The sequence below is a fragment of the Phyllostomus hastatus genome, unplaced genomic scaffold (genome assembly GCF_019186645.2).
Source record: "Phyllostomus hastatus isolate PE091 unplaced genomic scaffold, TTU_PhHast_1.1 phas_contig_283, whole genome shotgun sequence".
NCBI classification, from domain to species: Eukaryota; Metazoa; Chordata; class Mammalia; order Chiroptera; family Phyllostomidae; genus Phyllostomus; species Phyllostomus hastatus.
Window position 1 is genome coordinate 7,085,657 of NW_025333833.1, and position 16,185 is coordinate 7,101,841.

Consider the following 16,185-nt stretch of genomic DNA (forward strand, 5'->3'; position numbering starts at 1 on the left):
ACAGGGCGTGTGTGCGCGGGGCGCCAGGAGACCCGCGTGAGAATACACAGCGCGGCGGCTTCCAATCTCAGAGACGGCAGATTCCGCACTCACCTCTCGCCCGCGTCACGGCCCACGTGCTGCCTGAGAGGTTCTGATGGACGTGTTCGTGGGAGTGAGAGGGGGCGGTGGGGAAGATCAGCCAGCGGTGCCAGGTCAGAGCAGAAGGCCAGCCAGCTGACTGGCTTGTCCGCCGCTCGCACTTCGGCGGTCAGAAGGTGCTGGTTGGCGACGTGGCGCGTTATCGTCCCCAGCAGTGATCTCTTTGAGTGGTCTTTCGAGACAGTTAAAGAAAGACTGGTTGAAACAAAAAAGGAACAGCTGAGGTGAAAAGTCTCAGGGAAAGATGGGAAGCCCAGTAGCTGAAAATGATCTCCCTTCCACCTGATTCTCTTGAATTTTTGGTGTGACCTTGGCCGTCTTCCTGCGCCTGGTCCGTCAGGAGAGGGAGCCCTTATTTTATGTGTCTCGACAGCCCAGCGGGGAGGACGGCTCACACACACGTCCTTATGCCTAGGTGTGTTTCGAGAGACCCGGAGTGGCCACGGAGATTTTTATTTTCTTGGCTTCTGATGGCCTGGTGCCTGGCGACCGTCAGCAGCCTGCAGTGACCCTTCAGCTGACCGATGTCAGTGGACACAACCACTCTCTCGGTGAGTGCGGCCACTGTTCCCGCAGGGCCGCCGGGGGGGGGGGGGCAGCCGGCGGCAGGGAGAGGGTGAGACACATGCCGGACGTGCAGAAATGGTGCTACACCGGCGTTTCTCACCCCTTTCCATCTCACGGCACCCGGGGGCTGATTGCTAAAATTCTGCAGTTTTGCATACGTTTTTTGCTGCTCTGACAAAAAATAGGCATCATTTTGATTCATTCCCACCAGACAGCTATTTTTGATTCATTCCCACCAGATAGCTATCGTTATGTTGGCCGTTGTGGGGTTTTTTTTTGTTTGTTTGTTTTTTGACAGTTTAAGGGAAAAGAGGTCAGTGCCCCTGACTAAATTGTCAGATATTGCATGTTTTAAAAATTTGGGGGCCCACTGATTGAAAATCGCTGTGCTGTGTGAATGGTTTGAAGTGCGATTCATGGCCTCCTTTCTCTTCAGGGACCCACGCGCTGGCCTGCCAGCGCAACCCGCTGGTGGTCAACGTGAGCCGGCACGCGGACGCCCTCCTGCGCCCCACCGCCTCCGCACTGCTGAGCTTCTCCTCCCCGTGGGTGGGCATCTCGGCGGTGGCGCTGCGGACGTCCTCCCACACTGGTCCTGCGGTTCCCAACGACTGCGTCCCAGAGCTCGAGGAGCAAAATCATCAGGGACAGAGGTACAAAGCCCCCTTCCTTCCTTCCTTCCTTCCTTCCATTCTTTACTTTTCTTGTGGTGGTGACGGACAGCTACCCTCCCCACACGTGGCACGGCGGGTGCAGTGGGACTTAGCCGCTAACTGGAAAACAGGGCTGACAGCTCCTGAAGAGACAGAAGAAGGAAGCAAAGAACCACTGGTAGGTGGCACACTGGGGGTTTATATTTTGTTTTTCATTCCTCCGCTGAACATAATATTTTATGTAAATATTTAACATCTCTACAAGGTCTGAAAACTTTCTTTACACCTAAAACCACTGCCTTTAAATTAACCTTTTTGTATAAACTACCAAAAATGTGCTGCCCAAAACCCAGTGTTCCCTAAGCAATCTATGTCTTCCCACTTACTTCCACCTGGGCAGTGTATATAGGAAGCTTAATCATTAGTTTCTAAGGTGCGCCATATAATCAATCAGAGTTATGTACGGAGAGCAAGAGTACATTAACTACCTGTGTCTCTCTGTGGACACGTGATAGTGATCACCTAGATTCGGTTTCCTGGGCTTCTGCCGCAGCGCGTGGAGGGACTGCAGCCCACAGTGCTGGGGGACCCAGGGTCAGCCCTGATTGGTGGGAAAGGGCACGCCAAACCCGGGAATCTGTGCCGTGGTTGGCCCAGACTCATTCTATGCATGGTCGGACCAGTTGCATGGACACAGGCAGCAGGGTTTGGTCCACCAAGGAGTGAGGCGTCAGGCGATTGGGATCCTGGTCACAAAATCCGAGTTCCCAGTCAGGGCCCCATCACCAAGGGGAAACTCTGACACCCCCACACCCCAGACCCCCAGCCTTGATTAGGGAATAGGAGGAGATGGTGCTCGGGTAGTATCTTAGTTATCTTCTGTGGCATAGAAAACTGCCCCAGAATGTAGTGGCTTATCACAGTTTCTGTGGGTGAGGAGTCTGGATGCAGACCAGCTGTGTGCCCCTGGCGTTGCGCCCCCTAGGAGGTCTCCATCCAGCCACGGGCCAAGGCTGCGGTAACCCCAAGGCTTGAGTGGAGCCGGAGGATTCACTTCCAAGCTCCCTCATGTGGCTGTTGGCAGGCTCCAGAAGGTCGGCATCCGAGCTCACTCACATAGGTGCTGACAGTGGGCATGCTCACATGGGCGTGGCTCAGCTCCTCACCGCGTGGGCTTCTCCATAAGCCGCTGGAGCGTTCTTATGACATGGCAGCTAATGATCCAAGAGACCAAGACAGCCAGAGCGTTTGAGGACATGAGAGACGTCCCAAAAGGGAAGCTGCAGTCTTTTTATAACACAGTGTTGGAAACGACAACCCATTACTCTGGTACAGTCTATTCTTTAGACACGTGTCCATAAGTCCAGCACATACTCAGGGGAGGGGTCTGGCCCAGGGCCTGGATCGCTAGGGCCCATTGTGGAGACCATCCGCTCCATGCAGCAATAGCAGGAGAAGCGCATTCACTCGGGGCTACCTCGGTGCCAGGTGTTGGTGTAAGTGCCAGGGAGGGAGAAGCAGCGAGGGACAGGGGCAGGGTGATGCACACGGGAACGTGAGCCCGTCCGCCTGCCACTCCTGCGTCGTCTTGGTGAGCAAACATCTTCGAATATTAACACCAGAATGCAGACTACTAAAATAACATTGTTTACTAGGATTATGGCCTCTCTCTCATGTGTTTTCACATTATTTTCTCCACTGGCTCCACCTCTGGCCGCAAGCCACGCAGAATTTCTTTCGGGTCCCTGCAACATGTGTTCTTGATGAGCTTCGTGTCTTTGCACAGAGTGTTCCTACTTTCTTGAATGCCTTCCAGTCCCTCTTCACTTCAACACATACTTCACCATCAAGATTCACCTTCTTCTGTGGGGTTTTGGCAAGCCCCCCCGCTCCGGGTCCACAGGGTCTTGAACCCCACCCACACTCTAGAAGAGTGGCTATCACACCAGGCGGTAACTCTTAACGTACTGGCGGTTCGTTCCCACTAAACCCTGAACTCTGTGAGTGAATCAGGGATTCTGCTGCTCAGTGTTTTTCAGTACCGAGCAGAGGGCCTGGCACATAGTAGGGATCAGAAATTGTGTGTTGATTGACAGGTACAGACTTCAGCTCTCGATGCTCCGTGGAACAGAACTGAACAGGCAAACTAGGAGAGGAGAGGCCGCAGCCTCTACAGGCCTGAGGGACAGGAGTGCTCCCCATCGCGGCCGTGACGTTTTAACCAAGAGGTTGATTAGCTGTGATCACTGCTGCGAGTTCTGCTCCTATTTTCACTTGGCACTGTGGGGAAAACAAGTTTCATATGCATGCATGCAAACCAGCAGAAATAAGATACGACTCTCTAGTTTACACAGAGTGTATCTGGAATGCATAAGCAATTCCAAACCACATGTGACTGACAAGAACCATGCAAATTGGCTTTTCCTTCTCCGCCAGCAAATCAGTGCAATATAGTAAATGTTGGTACACAGGGAACCTAATAGATCCCATATATTTGCTTTGTGAACAAACTGAAAAAAAAAATCTGAATCCCTCCAGGTCTCCCAAAGAATAGAAGAAGCTTTTTTGCACCTTTGTATCAATCCCAGTCGTAGATGTAGCTGGACCATAATACGAAACCCTCAAATTCTGGGCATAGGGAGAGGGATTCCTGACTACCTCCTTCTCACCCCTTATGACCCGAATTCCATTAATACTGCAGTGGGCAAGGGAGAGTTGACAGATACCTGGCAGCAGAAGACGTGTTATCCACTTCGCACCGAGCCAGCGACGGCCCGTGGCCTGCCTGTCCCACAGCACCGCATCTTTACCCCAGCCCGGCTGGCCCGCCGGGCCCCGGGCCTCGGCAGGGAGCCAGGAAGCCTACGTGTGGCTGTGCAGCGACGCTCGCAGTCCTTGGCTCGGACCCTTTGGCTTTGATCTCCCTCTTCCTCTCGTTTCCCATTCTGCTGTGATGGCTACCTTGGTTCATGACCCTTTGGGCTGAGTGTCCTGATCACGAACCCCTGAGTCTTGAAAACCAAGCTCAGTATTCCACGTCTGGGCCACCAGGGCTCAATAAGAGCTCAGTGCGGTCTTCCTTTCCCGCTGTTCCCAGCTCTGGCTGCTTCAGGGGAAGGCCCTGCACAGCGTGCCCCAGCCCGCATGAGTCGGGGCGTCAGGGAGCCCCCCAGCCTGTCCAGGGCTGTGTTGTTGACTTTGAAAAGTGGGAACTTTTTTTTCTATTTTGATTAGTGCTGTGGGGTTTGGAGTGTGGTGTGTTTGAGATATAGCCCAGGAACTAATACGTTAATTTGCCTGTGAGCGGATTTGCTTGCAGATCATCAGAACTCTTATTATCTACTTTGGAAATTCACAAGAAAAGTTCACTAACTCCCTGGTGGGTATGTGGCTTCTCCTACACCAGCATTCTGTTCCTCCAGTCACGTGAGCCCATGGGAATACTGATGGTAACTCCTCCAACCTAACAGCTTGTCCATCATGTCCTCGGGGCCGAATTTCGGAAGAACACTGTCTCCTTTCCCAGGGCACGGGCTCCTAACTGCGGTCCAAACTCGTCAGAACTCATCCCGTCGTCATTTGCACTTTCCTTCGTATTGATTGTCCTTTCTGCCTGCTCTAGAAAAGGTGGAGAATGCAGTGTTGCCTTCTTATTTCACTTTTCCTTTGCGCTGCAAACAGCTCCGCCTTTTTAAGTTTTGATGTTAAATAATTAGGTGTTTAACTCTCTGTGGCTTTTTTTTATCTTTATTAGGGTTATACCTCTTGCCAACCCTTTTGCCCCTTTGAATGCTTTTGTCTTTGTGTTCTACTTTGTTCGGGATTAAAATGTCCACCCCTGCTTTCCTTTTGCTTGTGTGTGTTTGACAAATATTTGCCCTTTAACCTTTCTCCGTCTGGACTGCCAGTGAGCCCGGGGCACAATGCTTCATCGCGCTGCTTACAAAGGCAGTGGGGTTCTCTGTGTAAAACTGCCACGCGCTTCTGTTCCGAAAGTGTATCTCACGGCCCCAAGCCTCTGGTGGGAAGGACGCCCTAGAGTGTTGGCACCCTGGGGACACTTCTCGCTCAGGACCCAATGGCATTTGCCAGTCCTCCCTGCGCCACCCTCCAAACTTGATGTGAAGTCGTGAAGTAGTAAAGGAAGGGTGGCACTGGCCGGGACTGAGGGATGGGGACAGGGCTGTGACCCTTGAACGGCAGTGCCCAGTTTTGCGGTCCTTACAGGGGCCAGAGGATGAGGAAAGAACACTCCATTTCCCGCTCTTCCCTGAGCATGGCTCCATCCCTCGTTTGCCTTTTTTTTTTTCCAGAAAAAAAAAATGAGTAGTTTGGCTTCCAGGGATGTTTCTCGGTTCAGCTCCCATGCGTTTTGAAATCAAGAGGAAATAAATCCTCACAGGTTCCAGTTGTCGGTCTCGGTTTTCGGTCTTGATAAGAGTTTTCTCGTCGTTGTGTGTTGGTGGTATTTCAGGGGGACGCAGGGAGAAGTGACCCCTTCGTATCTGCGCGAGATGAACTGCGCACGGGCAGGGGGAGCGTGGGGCGTGATCTCACGCCGCCTGGGAGCACAGCCCTGCCAGTTCCCTCGCCTGTCCCCGCTGCTGCGTCTCGCCGTCCTCCCTTCTCCAGGTGTGCGCATGGCTGTCGGGGTGTGCTGTTCGATCCCACACCCGCTCCGGCCGCCCTCCTCTGTCACCCTAGAGCGGGACGGATTCTCTGCCCGCGGGCACGGTGTTAGTAAGCTTTGTCGGTGGAGGGTTCTGGAGAGACGCGGCAGGAGGAAGGGGCTTCTCTTTGTGGGCCCGGGGTGCCGCCTTCTCCTTTGCTGCTGTGATGTGCTCGGCGGTCAAGGCCAGCAGGCGTTTGGTGTTCCCCATTGGCTCTTCCTCGAGATCGGCCAAAGATGAGAGCTGGTCGGTTGTGGCCCCACTGTGTGTCAGAAATTCGTATCATCCGTTTCCCATTGACAGCATTACAATGCTGTCAGGCCCAAAGACAGAACCCACTGGCGCCCACGTTCTGTCTTTGGGAATGTCTCCCAGTGCCGCTTCCGGTTTCAGTCTGGGTCAGTGGGGCCCAGTCGGGACACAGTCACTGGAGCAGGGGAAGCTCAATCTAAATGACCATTAACTAGGGGCAGAGGATGAACTACGAAGGGGTAAGGAGAACCCTAGTGCATTGGACGGTGGGTAATGGGAGCAACCGTTGCTTTCAGAGATGAGGAAGGAGTACCACGGGAAGGAACAAATGCAAAAGAGGCTCCCAGCTGGGGCTGTGGGCGGATCCTGATGGAGAGAGCGGCCGTGGCATCCCGGATGCCAGCGACCTTCGCTGAGGTCCCACGGGCTGGGCTGCCGGTAATGCCACCACGCAGTGGGGTGCTGACCAGAGCCTCTCAGGAAGCTGCTTGCTGGAGAGCTGCTATTGGGGTGCAGGCGAACTTTCTGGGGAGTCATTCACTGGGGTACCTTTGAGACCTGAGGGGAAAGCCAGCGAGGGTGCTGGTGGCACTTGCTGGGACATGCAGGATGTCCCTGAAACTCACTGGTGGGTGAGCATCACTGGACTGAAGCTCGTTGGAGATCAAGAGTGGCAGAAGCAAGGAGAGGAAACTGCGCAGGGGTCGAGACGCCCTTCCGTCTGCAGTGACGCTGCAATTACGTCTGCTGGCGGAACGTGACGCCACGTCAGCCGGAGAAGGAGCAGCATTGGCACGGCCATCTCTGGGCAGCGCGGGCCGGAGGACCCGGAACCGGGGGCAGCGGGTCGGTAACTGAGAGGAAGGGTCTTGTGGACCCAGAAGGAGCCCCCTTTCTCTCCCTCTCATGTTCCACATATGATTTCCCCCAAGTTCCTAGCTTTAATGTTAAGACCACTTTTCAGTTAACTTCTGAGTAGCTTGACCTCACTGGAAACGCACGTTTTCTTTTTTTAATGTTTTGGACTCATTTGAAGTCCAAGGCAAACATAAAGTATAAATACCTCATTAGCTTACTCGGTATAAATGCGCACTCTGATTGAGATGGAAAACAAGTAATGGATACGCGTAAATATAGGATCGTAGCGGGCTCTGAGGTTTGCCTTCAGCGGCAGCTCCTCAAAGCCAAGTGTTCTGAGTCAAAGCTGAGTGGGACGTTCATCTTTCACCTGAGCATCTGCGCGGAGACCCGGGTCCTTCCCTCCCTCCCTCCCTCCCTCTCGTTCTCACTCTCCTGCTTTCTCCCTCCCTTCAGTAGTCGTGTTTTAATCCTTTGTATCTGTGTGAGTAATTGATTCACACAGCAGTTGAGGTCTGAGACAGTGCATACGCTCGTGTGTGTGTGGAAAGAGAAAGTGCGTCATTCAGAAATGCTTATGAAGTACCTGCAGTGCAGTAGGACTCCTTTTTCGGTCGTGGCAACGGACTCCGGGGATACAAACTCACCTTTATTTGAGATCAGCACAAATAAGACCAGAGTCCAAGTAGTTTGTTTTTAGTCAGGAAAGGTCTCGTTATATGAATGGAAAACTGTTTCAGAAATACGCCTGTGTCCACTGCTGTCCAAGAAACCCCGCCGCCCCCCCGCGCCGTGTTTGCCTTGGGGCCGCACGAGCCGGGCTGGCCCGGAGTAAACAAAGGGCACCTGTGGCTCAGATGTGTTTATGTAAATGGCGTATTTATTTGGAGGAAACTCTGAAACCAAGAAATGCAGATGTGGGCTCCAAGTAACGCAGGTACGCTAGGGATCTTTGATGAAGGGGGTGGAAACCGGTGGAATTGGAAACATGCTTGGGACTTGGGGGCTAGTTCAGGAAATGAATTTCCAGATTAGAGCGACTTTATGGGCAGAGTCCGAGGGGAGTCGGGGTCACCAGAAGAAGAAGAACATTGACCCTGCTCCTGTGGGGTCCTAGCCCAGACAAAAAGGGTCTTTCTCCTCTGTGGATAGAAAATCGGAGGAAATGATTGCACTCTCTTGGAGATTAGACGTGCAAAGCCAGCCAGAAGGGGCACCTTCACTTTTGAAAGCCTGGTTTATGTGTGTATCAGTTTCCCATCGCCATGTTGCAATGCTGCTGCCTACTCGTCCGTTGAAATGAACGCACGTTTACACTTGTGTTTCTGAGCTGAGGAGTGTAGGCCAGGCTGAACGGGGCCCCGTGGAAGGTTCCAGTGAGGTGTCAGCCAGGACCGGGTCCTCGTCTGAAGGTTCGTGCGGGGGAGGTCACGTGGTTGTTGGCATTTGGTTCCGGAAGGTCGAGGGCCTCCGCTTCCTGCGGGGTGTGGCTTGTCCCGGAGCCCTCTCCGCCGGCCAGCTCCCACACGGCAGCTTGTCCCTCCAAAGCCAGCACGAGAGAGTCTCTCAGCAAGACGGCCGTTCAGTCTTAGGTGGCGGAACCAGAAGTGACGTTCTCACCGATGCCACGTTCAGGTGGTTTGAAGCCCGTCACTGGTCCCAGCCACACTCGAGGTGAGGAGATGATGCCCGGTTGTGGGTTCCAGGAAGCAGGGGGCACGCCCAGTGCCGGCCACTAGCTCAGGCTCAGGGCCTCTGACTGTGTGTGTCCCACACCCTGAAAGAGGCAAATACTATACTTACAAAGTTTTCCTTTACCGCACAGCTCGGGCCTCGAGGGACATGCCAGGAATTTGCACGCGGGACAAAATTGCGAGGGAAGGACAGTAATTCCAAGAGTAAGGTCTTCTCGTAGAAATGCCCCAGTTCTCGGTAGGTTAGCTTTTCTCAGCAGCCTTTGGCCACGAGAATGTCCTCTCAGCTCCCCATGATCTAGGTGGACCACGTCCATTTTACGAACGATCCATACCCACGTTTTACTCCGAAGTTCATTCCCCCGTATTCCTGGGCCCGAGCTACCTTCAGAGCCCGTTCTCCCTGGCTCAGCTGGAATCCCTTACTACTACTCAGTAATTAACCCTCATCAGCCATATCAGCTGGTTTCCCAGAAGATCATAACATTATACAAAACCTAAAAAAAATTGTGGTTATGTTGCAAACGATCTGCATTCTGACTATTTATTGATCGTAATGTTGGATAACTGAGACTTAATCGTTTTAGCAGTGTTGGTCCAGGGTGTGAGAGTGTGTGTGTGTTTCGCTTTATGCAAGGCAGTCTTGTAGAAAAGGTTAACGTGCTTTGAGTCATGTATCTAAACTTCAAAATGATTTAACTTTTTAACTGATAGTGCCATGGTAATGGTACTATTTTTAAGTGAAAAAAACATTTTTTTATAATGAGCAGGATCCCCAGATTTTTCTCCTCTTTCTTTCCTTCATAAATCTGCATTTTCCTACTTACTTAAAGCAAACTGAGCATGAACACAGAAAGTCCATGCCCCCTCCCCGACCCCCCAGACCTGTCATCCCCTAGGGCATCCGTCACGGGCCAGGACACTCAGAATCTCCTGCAGTTCTCCTCCCCCACCCCTCTTGTATGGACACATCATTCTGGGAGAAGGAAGCTGGGCTTTTTGCAGGGAACAACTGAGTCTGAGTCAGGAGAAAATAATGAACACACAGTGTGCTCTTCCGTGATTCCGTATGCAAGGCAGCAACATGTACACATGGAAACCCTTACTATCAGGCTATTACTATGGGCATCACAATGAATAATACTGGAGTTGAGCTTCTGAGTCTTGCACATGTAGCATAAAAAAGTACGTAGACATTATTAGCCTAACTGCCATGGTTTTGCTTTTGTTTTTTCTTTTTTTGCTCATGTAAAGGAGAGGAGGATCATGTGATTTTAAAAAAGGAATAATCGAAGACCAGTGTGGGTCTGGTTTGGTGCGGATGCTCCGCACTCACGGACACCTGCCAGGTGACGCCCACGTGCACTAGTTGAGGCACCTGTGCTTCCTCTGCGAGGCCCCTGTTCTCCAAGTCCAGTTTCCCGAAGCAGGGACAGCAAAAAAGAAATAATGCAGGGAGAAAACCCAACGTGAGCTGTCACCAGCATCTCATAATTTTCTGTGCAGGATATGAATTACAGTAACGGGCAGGGCTAATGCCGTCTCAGGGTGATGTCTGCCTTGCCCCTTTAGGGCCCTCCTGCAGTGGAACCCTGTGCTGTGACACAAAAGATGTCATTAGCCTGCGAGAGCTCTTCTTGAGAAGGCGGACCTGCTGACCGAGAAGACCGAGCCTGTACCTCTCGGTCAAGTGCAGAGAATCTCTGGGTCCCCTTCCATTGTCCACGGAGACGCCACTGTAGACATGGGATCTTGGCTGGGTGTGGCAGGCTATGGTAGAAAGGAAAGCACCTTCCCCATGGAACTTCCCTTCTGTGACTTCGGTAACCCCAGAGAACATTTGGGAGGAAGTGGCTGTGTTTGCCTTTTGGGAGATGTTGGGACTCCAGTCTCAAAATCTCTCTTCTTGGTTACGCCACAGGGCATGGTAGGGCTGGGGTTGGATTGTACGGCCCTCTGAGCCCCAGCCCCGGGGCTGCAGCCGGCGCTCAGCTCAGCGCCTTGGCCTCCTGTCCCTGCTGTAGTCAGGGCGTTAGCCTGGTCTCGGTAAGAGGGTCATTCCTTCTCAATTATCCGTCCTTCTGTTTCATGCTTCATTGTTCCCTGGAACCCTCCTTGCTGCTGCTTGAGCAATGCCTATTGTGCTTCCATTATTTGGAACTCAGATTTGAAATGCCAGCACTTTCCCTTCCTATGCTGCCAGGGTTTTCCTTCCCTGGCTTGTCCCGTGTAGGGCATGCACATCACCGGCCTTTTGGTGGCCTCACAAAGTGACCGACTCCTTCCTCCCTCTTGTCAGGGGCGACATGTTAAAACATTTGTGTATCCCCCTCCTCTTTTATTTTTAGCAGAGGATTTCCTTTCAATGCTCCAGAATGATGGGAAGTATTCTCTCTTGCCGTTGGGAAAGGTGCTCTAGAAATGAAATATGTAATACACTTCTATTCATTCGATTATCTCCTTCCCCAAAGCAGCTTAGCAAGTTAACATTGAATCTGTTTTTTGTTTCTTAAGCAAGGAAAGAATTATAGCTGCTCAGTTGTTCCCTGGGTTTCTCGTCCAACTTCCTTTCCCCAGGATGAGTTGTCCATAAAACGCGGGGCAGGAGGGGCAGCCACTGAAGGGGATTCTGAGTGTCCTGGCCGATGACGGATGGCCTGGGGGGTGATGACAGGTCTGCTCGGGAGGCGCAGTGAGCGGTGCGAGTCTTTTCAACTGTTCGCTCTCATGGGGTTACAGAGGAACAGAGAAAAGGTCACGGACATGATCTCACTTAGGCAGTTGCTGGAGGATGGCTGACTATTCTAGAAATAGCCTTTATGGAAAGGTTACCTTGTCTGCGATGGCGCTCGGTGAAATACATTCTGAGAATCAGCTGAGGGAGAGTTTTTGGCTGAAAGCTGGAAACAGGCGCACGCAGCTCAGGCAGATGCGGGGCTGCTGGCTGCCTGCCTCTGATGGACCGGCTGGTTTCAGCACGATGACTCTGAGGCGATGCCCCTTAACACCTGACCGCAGTGTCCGAAATGCCACCACTAGGAGTTCTTTTCTTGCAGTCTTGACAGTCTGTAGGGGTCTCTTTAAAATGGCAAGTAACTCTTTGATGGAAATAGAAGTGGTCTAAGCCATTATCAGCTGTTTACACCGGGCGTATCCTCTCCTGCCCCTCGACGGTTCGGAAACAGACCAGTCCCTGCCCGAATGCAACCTAGCATGGGCCCTGGGGAGTTCGGGGCAGTGTGAACAGCAGAGAAAGTGATGCTAGAAGGAGGGATGAGTTTAAAAGATCACCTGACCTCGAACTTCGCTCAGGTCTGGGCTGTCCTTATAGTCTCTGTTCATGGCAGCTGGCGGAAAGCACACAGAAAACAAAAACCCATGTTTCTAGGGTTCTGTCACTTTGCCAGGCTGCCAAGGAGACAGACGCTGTTGACAGATTTGAGCATAAGTTCTGGTTGGAATGCGTCTGGTTGGGCCAGGCCTGGTTCTGCAGGCAGAGGAAGTGGGGTGACCGGGGCGGCGGCAAGCCCAGGGCCCAGACCCCTGCCTCTTGCTTTTGGCGGCATCATCTGGTCTCACCACGTGATTTTAGGGTCGTCCTTCCCTTTGCTTGGGTCTTCCTTGCTCCACCAGCAAACGAGCCGTTGATGTTGCAAGGCTCGGAGTGCCAGGGAGAGCAAAGAGCAGAAGGGAGTCGTCTTCCAAATCTGATGTCAACTGAGGACTGACAAATTCTGGGATTACGAGATGATGGGAACAATGTGAAGCTTCTCCTGGGGAGTCCAGAAACTTCACAGGCAGAGGGAGCCAAGGGGGAGGAGGGAGAGTCCCAGAGGGAGCCCCTGCATGTGTTTTAGGTTCTCCTTTTGGAGTAAATTTGGGACTCACCCAAGGTGCCGGTTTGTACATCCTCAACTTATATGCAGTTCAGCAGAGCCCCGGAGTAGCCGCCCAGCCCTCCCCCCGCCCCGTGGGGTCCTGCTCCGGCCGCAGGGCAGACAGAAGCTCCTGCCCGCTCAGCTGTCCTCACGGGGCTTCGCTCTTCCCTCGCTGGACGCCACGTGTCCCACAGTCCCCCAGGCTTGGCCTGCAACTGTGGCTGGGGCAGTGTCACTCAGGAATTAATAGTTTAACCGGTACCCAGGGATGAATAACAGGTAGGGGGAGTCAGCAGATGTCACTCCTTGTGAGAAAATGCCCCACGTGGAGGGGTGACTGCCTTTGCAGGCTGCAGGGGCAAAGTGTGTGTGTGCGTGTGCGTGCATGTGCGTGTGTGTGTGTGTGTGCGTGTGCAGTTGTTGTTGATGTTTCTGGTGGGCGACTCTGCTCCTCTGGTGCCGGGAAGCACACGCTGCCGGTTGGCCAGCGCTAGTTTGGCCTCCTCCTGTGGTATTCCACGTACTTTATAATCTACATTAAAATCGTGGGCTCTGAAACTTGGTGACCCGGGGCTTTTGAAAGGGAGTGCTCTTGGCTGTGCGTCGTAAATCTGTTTCTCTTTAGAAGTACAGGGGGCATTTGGAAGGGCCTCCTGGTGTTACAGCCAGGTGTGGTAAAGGCTGGGCCCAGGCTGAGAAGTGAGCGAAGCAAATTACCGAGTCCTGGGGCCACCAGAGTCTAGTCCCGATCGCACTGATAGGTCACATTCTAGAAGGAGATGGCCATCGCCCAACAGGGCTACGGTGAGGCACCGACTTTGGGGCAGAGACTTCAGTAGACAGGCGGGGGAGACCCTCCCTTTCCCAGGCTGCAGGAGAGGAAGGGGGAGTCTGCCCGGTTCAGGAGCCCGTCCTTCCCCGGCCAGGTGAGGGGAGACTGGGCGCAGCTGCCAAGACTCCCCTGTTGCTCTCGGATGAGAATCCTCAGAGAAGCACTTGAGTTAATTTTCCCTTCCCGGTTGGTAGGATCCTTCAGAGGAACTCCTCACGGGACCAGGCCGATGGTCGCCGTCCCGTGGGACAGAGACGGGCCGGAGTCAGACGGAGGCGGAGAGGGGAGCCAGAGCGAGCCCTGCCTTGGTTTGGAGAGACAGCAGAGCTCCCTGAGGATAGACGCGACCATTACTATGCGGTGTTGCTGTCGAGCGCGGGAAGATTAATGAGGGCGTCGTTGCTTCCAGTGCACTCTGCATTCCGCCCGCCGGCGGCTGCCAGGTCCCGAGCACACATTCCTGCTTCGCCCGCACCCTCTCATTTCAGTAAGAGTCAGTGAAACGCAGTGGGGGAATGAGAGAGACATCTGCTCCCCTTTTACCATTTAACCTCAAAAGGGCTGCTTCTGCGGAAACCACCAGCATCGCCCTTTGGTCAAAGGTGGCGCTTCTTGGATCAAAGCGTTGCAATCGTGGGTTGACTGAATGACCGAAAGGGTTGGGGCACGAAGCAAAAACGCACAGTGGGCCAGAAAGACCGTGTGGGACTCTTTCTCGGGGGCTCCCCCACATCCTGCCCACTCCTGGTTCTCCGCACTCCTGCCCCGGTACCACCAGCACCTCGTCTGTGAGATGAAATACCTCGTTAGAGCTGGAAGGGACCTTCGGGAGAACCTGGCTCCACCCCGCCGGTCTCCAGATTTGCAGACAGGGGGCCGGGGCGGTCAAGAGACTCACCCAAGGCCTTGGAGACAAACTCCAGCGAGCCAAGGCCTGAGCTGGGGTCACGTGGGTTCTGCCCCTCTCCGCACCCCACCGTGCCGTTCCTCCAGACCCGCGGTGCACACGCCAGACGGTTTGTCCTGCGTGCGCCTCGGTTCCACAGGTCAAGCGTGGTCAGCCTTTTCTGGCTGCCGGAGGGAGGGTGGGATACCGACTAGAAAATTTCATGAGCTGATGTCATCCTGATTTTGAGTTCAATTTTTTTTTCGGTATGATATTATAGTCTTCGTGTGGTAGAAAGTTCTGGAGTACTCCGTAATTTCTTTTGGTCCCAGTTTCTTTATCTCTACAAAGGAGGGGTTTGGTCTGTGTTACCTCTAAGGCCCGTTTAAGTTGTAACAAGCTGTGGTGCCACGAAGGTCGTTGCTCCGGGTCGCCCTCCATGTCCCCCCACCCCCTGCATTTATGTGCAAGAAGTGGAATCTTTGGCTTACACTCTCCCGTCAGCCCTCAGTGGGAGAAGTGGATGGATTGATTCTGACTGACGCGGGACTATTGTCGCAGCCTCCTGAAATTCCTCCAAGGTGGCTCAGACCCTCCGGAGAACCACGGACCGAAGCCGTGGGCAGAACAGCGAGGACTTGGCCCCTCATCGGGAGTCAGCCCGCTTCCCGGAGGTGGGCCTCCCTGGGAGCGGGAAACCCAAGCCGCGCCGGGGTTCGGCCTGCCCTGGGGCACGCGCGGGACAGGTCTGCCCGCGGTCCGTCCACTCCTTCTGCGGAGAACCGTGTCTGCTGCTTCGGGGCAGTGGCCTTACTCGGCTCCCCACCCACCGCTGACGGCAGGGAGAGCCCCGGGGACTTGCGTCTCAGTCTCTCTTTCAAAATAGATGTTGATCTCTTTCAGTGTGAGTTCTCCACGTTAGTCAAATTTAAAGAGGCCCACACATACTGAATTTTGTTCAGAAAAAAAAAAATTAAAAGGAGGAGGAAGAGGTGGGGGTTTGTCCAGGTGCCGGGGGCGCCGTCTGGCCCCGTGCTCTCTGTAAGGCATCGGCAGAAACGTGCTGGGCTGTTCTCTCCCCGGCTTCCCCGGTCCTCTCCGCGCACCACCGGCACATCCCCCCCCCGGCCGGAGACAGAACGTGCCCCGAAGCAGCCGTGCCCAGTAACCCCGGCCCCGTTTTCTCTCTCCACGGTATTGAACGTGTGTCCAACAGGGGGCGTGTTGTACGCTGTCCGTCTGTCTTGTGGCTGCTCCCTGACAAGTTGTGCTTCGTGCATTAAAGCGTAACGGCCGAGCAGTGGGGCCAGTGTCCCCCAGGGTCGGCCTTCTCCCTGCCTGGTCCTGGTCTGTGGGGTTTATTGACTCCTTCGGGGTCACACACACCCAGACCTCTACGGTGCTGGGTTTCACTCCCGGTGAGTGTCGGCACCCCTGAAACATCAACGCCACAGATGCCAGCATCCCACCGCAGGCCCACGGAGTCAGAACCTCTGGGGCACGGGTCCGGGCACCCCTCATCTCTAACGCTTCCTGAGCGCGGCATACGGCCTGGCCGAGAACGCCTTCTTCGGGCGCACCGGGGCTCCCACGCACAGGCATCGCCCCCAGACACAGCAATGAAGGCGATGCGCCCGTGTTGCAGCAGGACAGTGCCAGGTCTGTGTCTGGGCGGCCACAGCAGGGTACGGCCAGGAGCAGGACAGGCTGGGGTTCGAGTGCATTTGGAACAGGGATTCTTCCGTCGACATCGC

The 16,185-nt window shown here is 54.0% G+C and overlaps 1 protein-coding gene across 2 annotated transcripts in view; it reads left to right on the top strand.

Annotated features, from left to right (window-relative positions):
• The window catches only part of PAPPA2 (pappalysin 2), a 188,642-nt gene that overhangs the window by 110,014 nt on the left and 62,443 nt on the right, over positions 1-16,185 (top strand). For both annotated transcript variants that reach the window (XM_045838564.1, XM_045838565.1), the window contains exons 13-14: positions 557-692; positions 1,145-1,361. In XM_045838564.1, the coding sequence (XP_045694520.1) occupies positions 557-692; positions 1,145-1,361 (353 nt within the window). The remainder of the gene's footprint in view (positions 1-556; positions 693-1,144; positions 1,362-16,185) is intronic.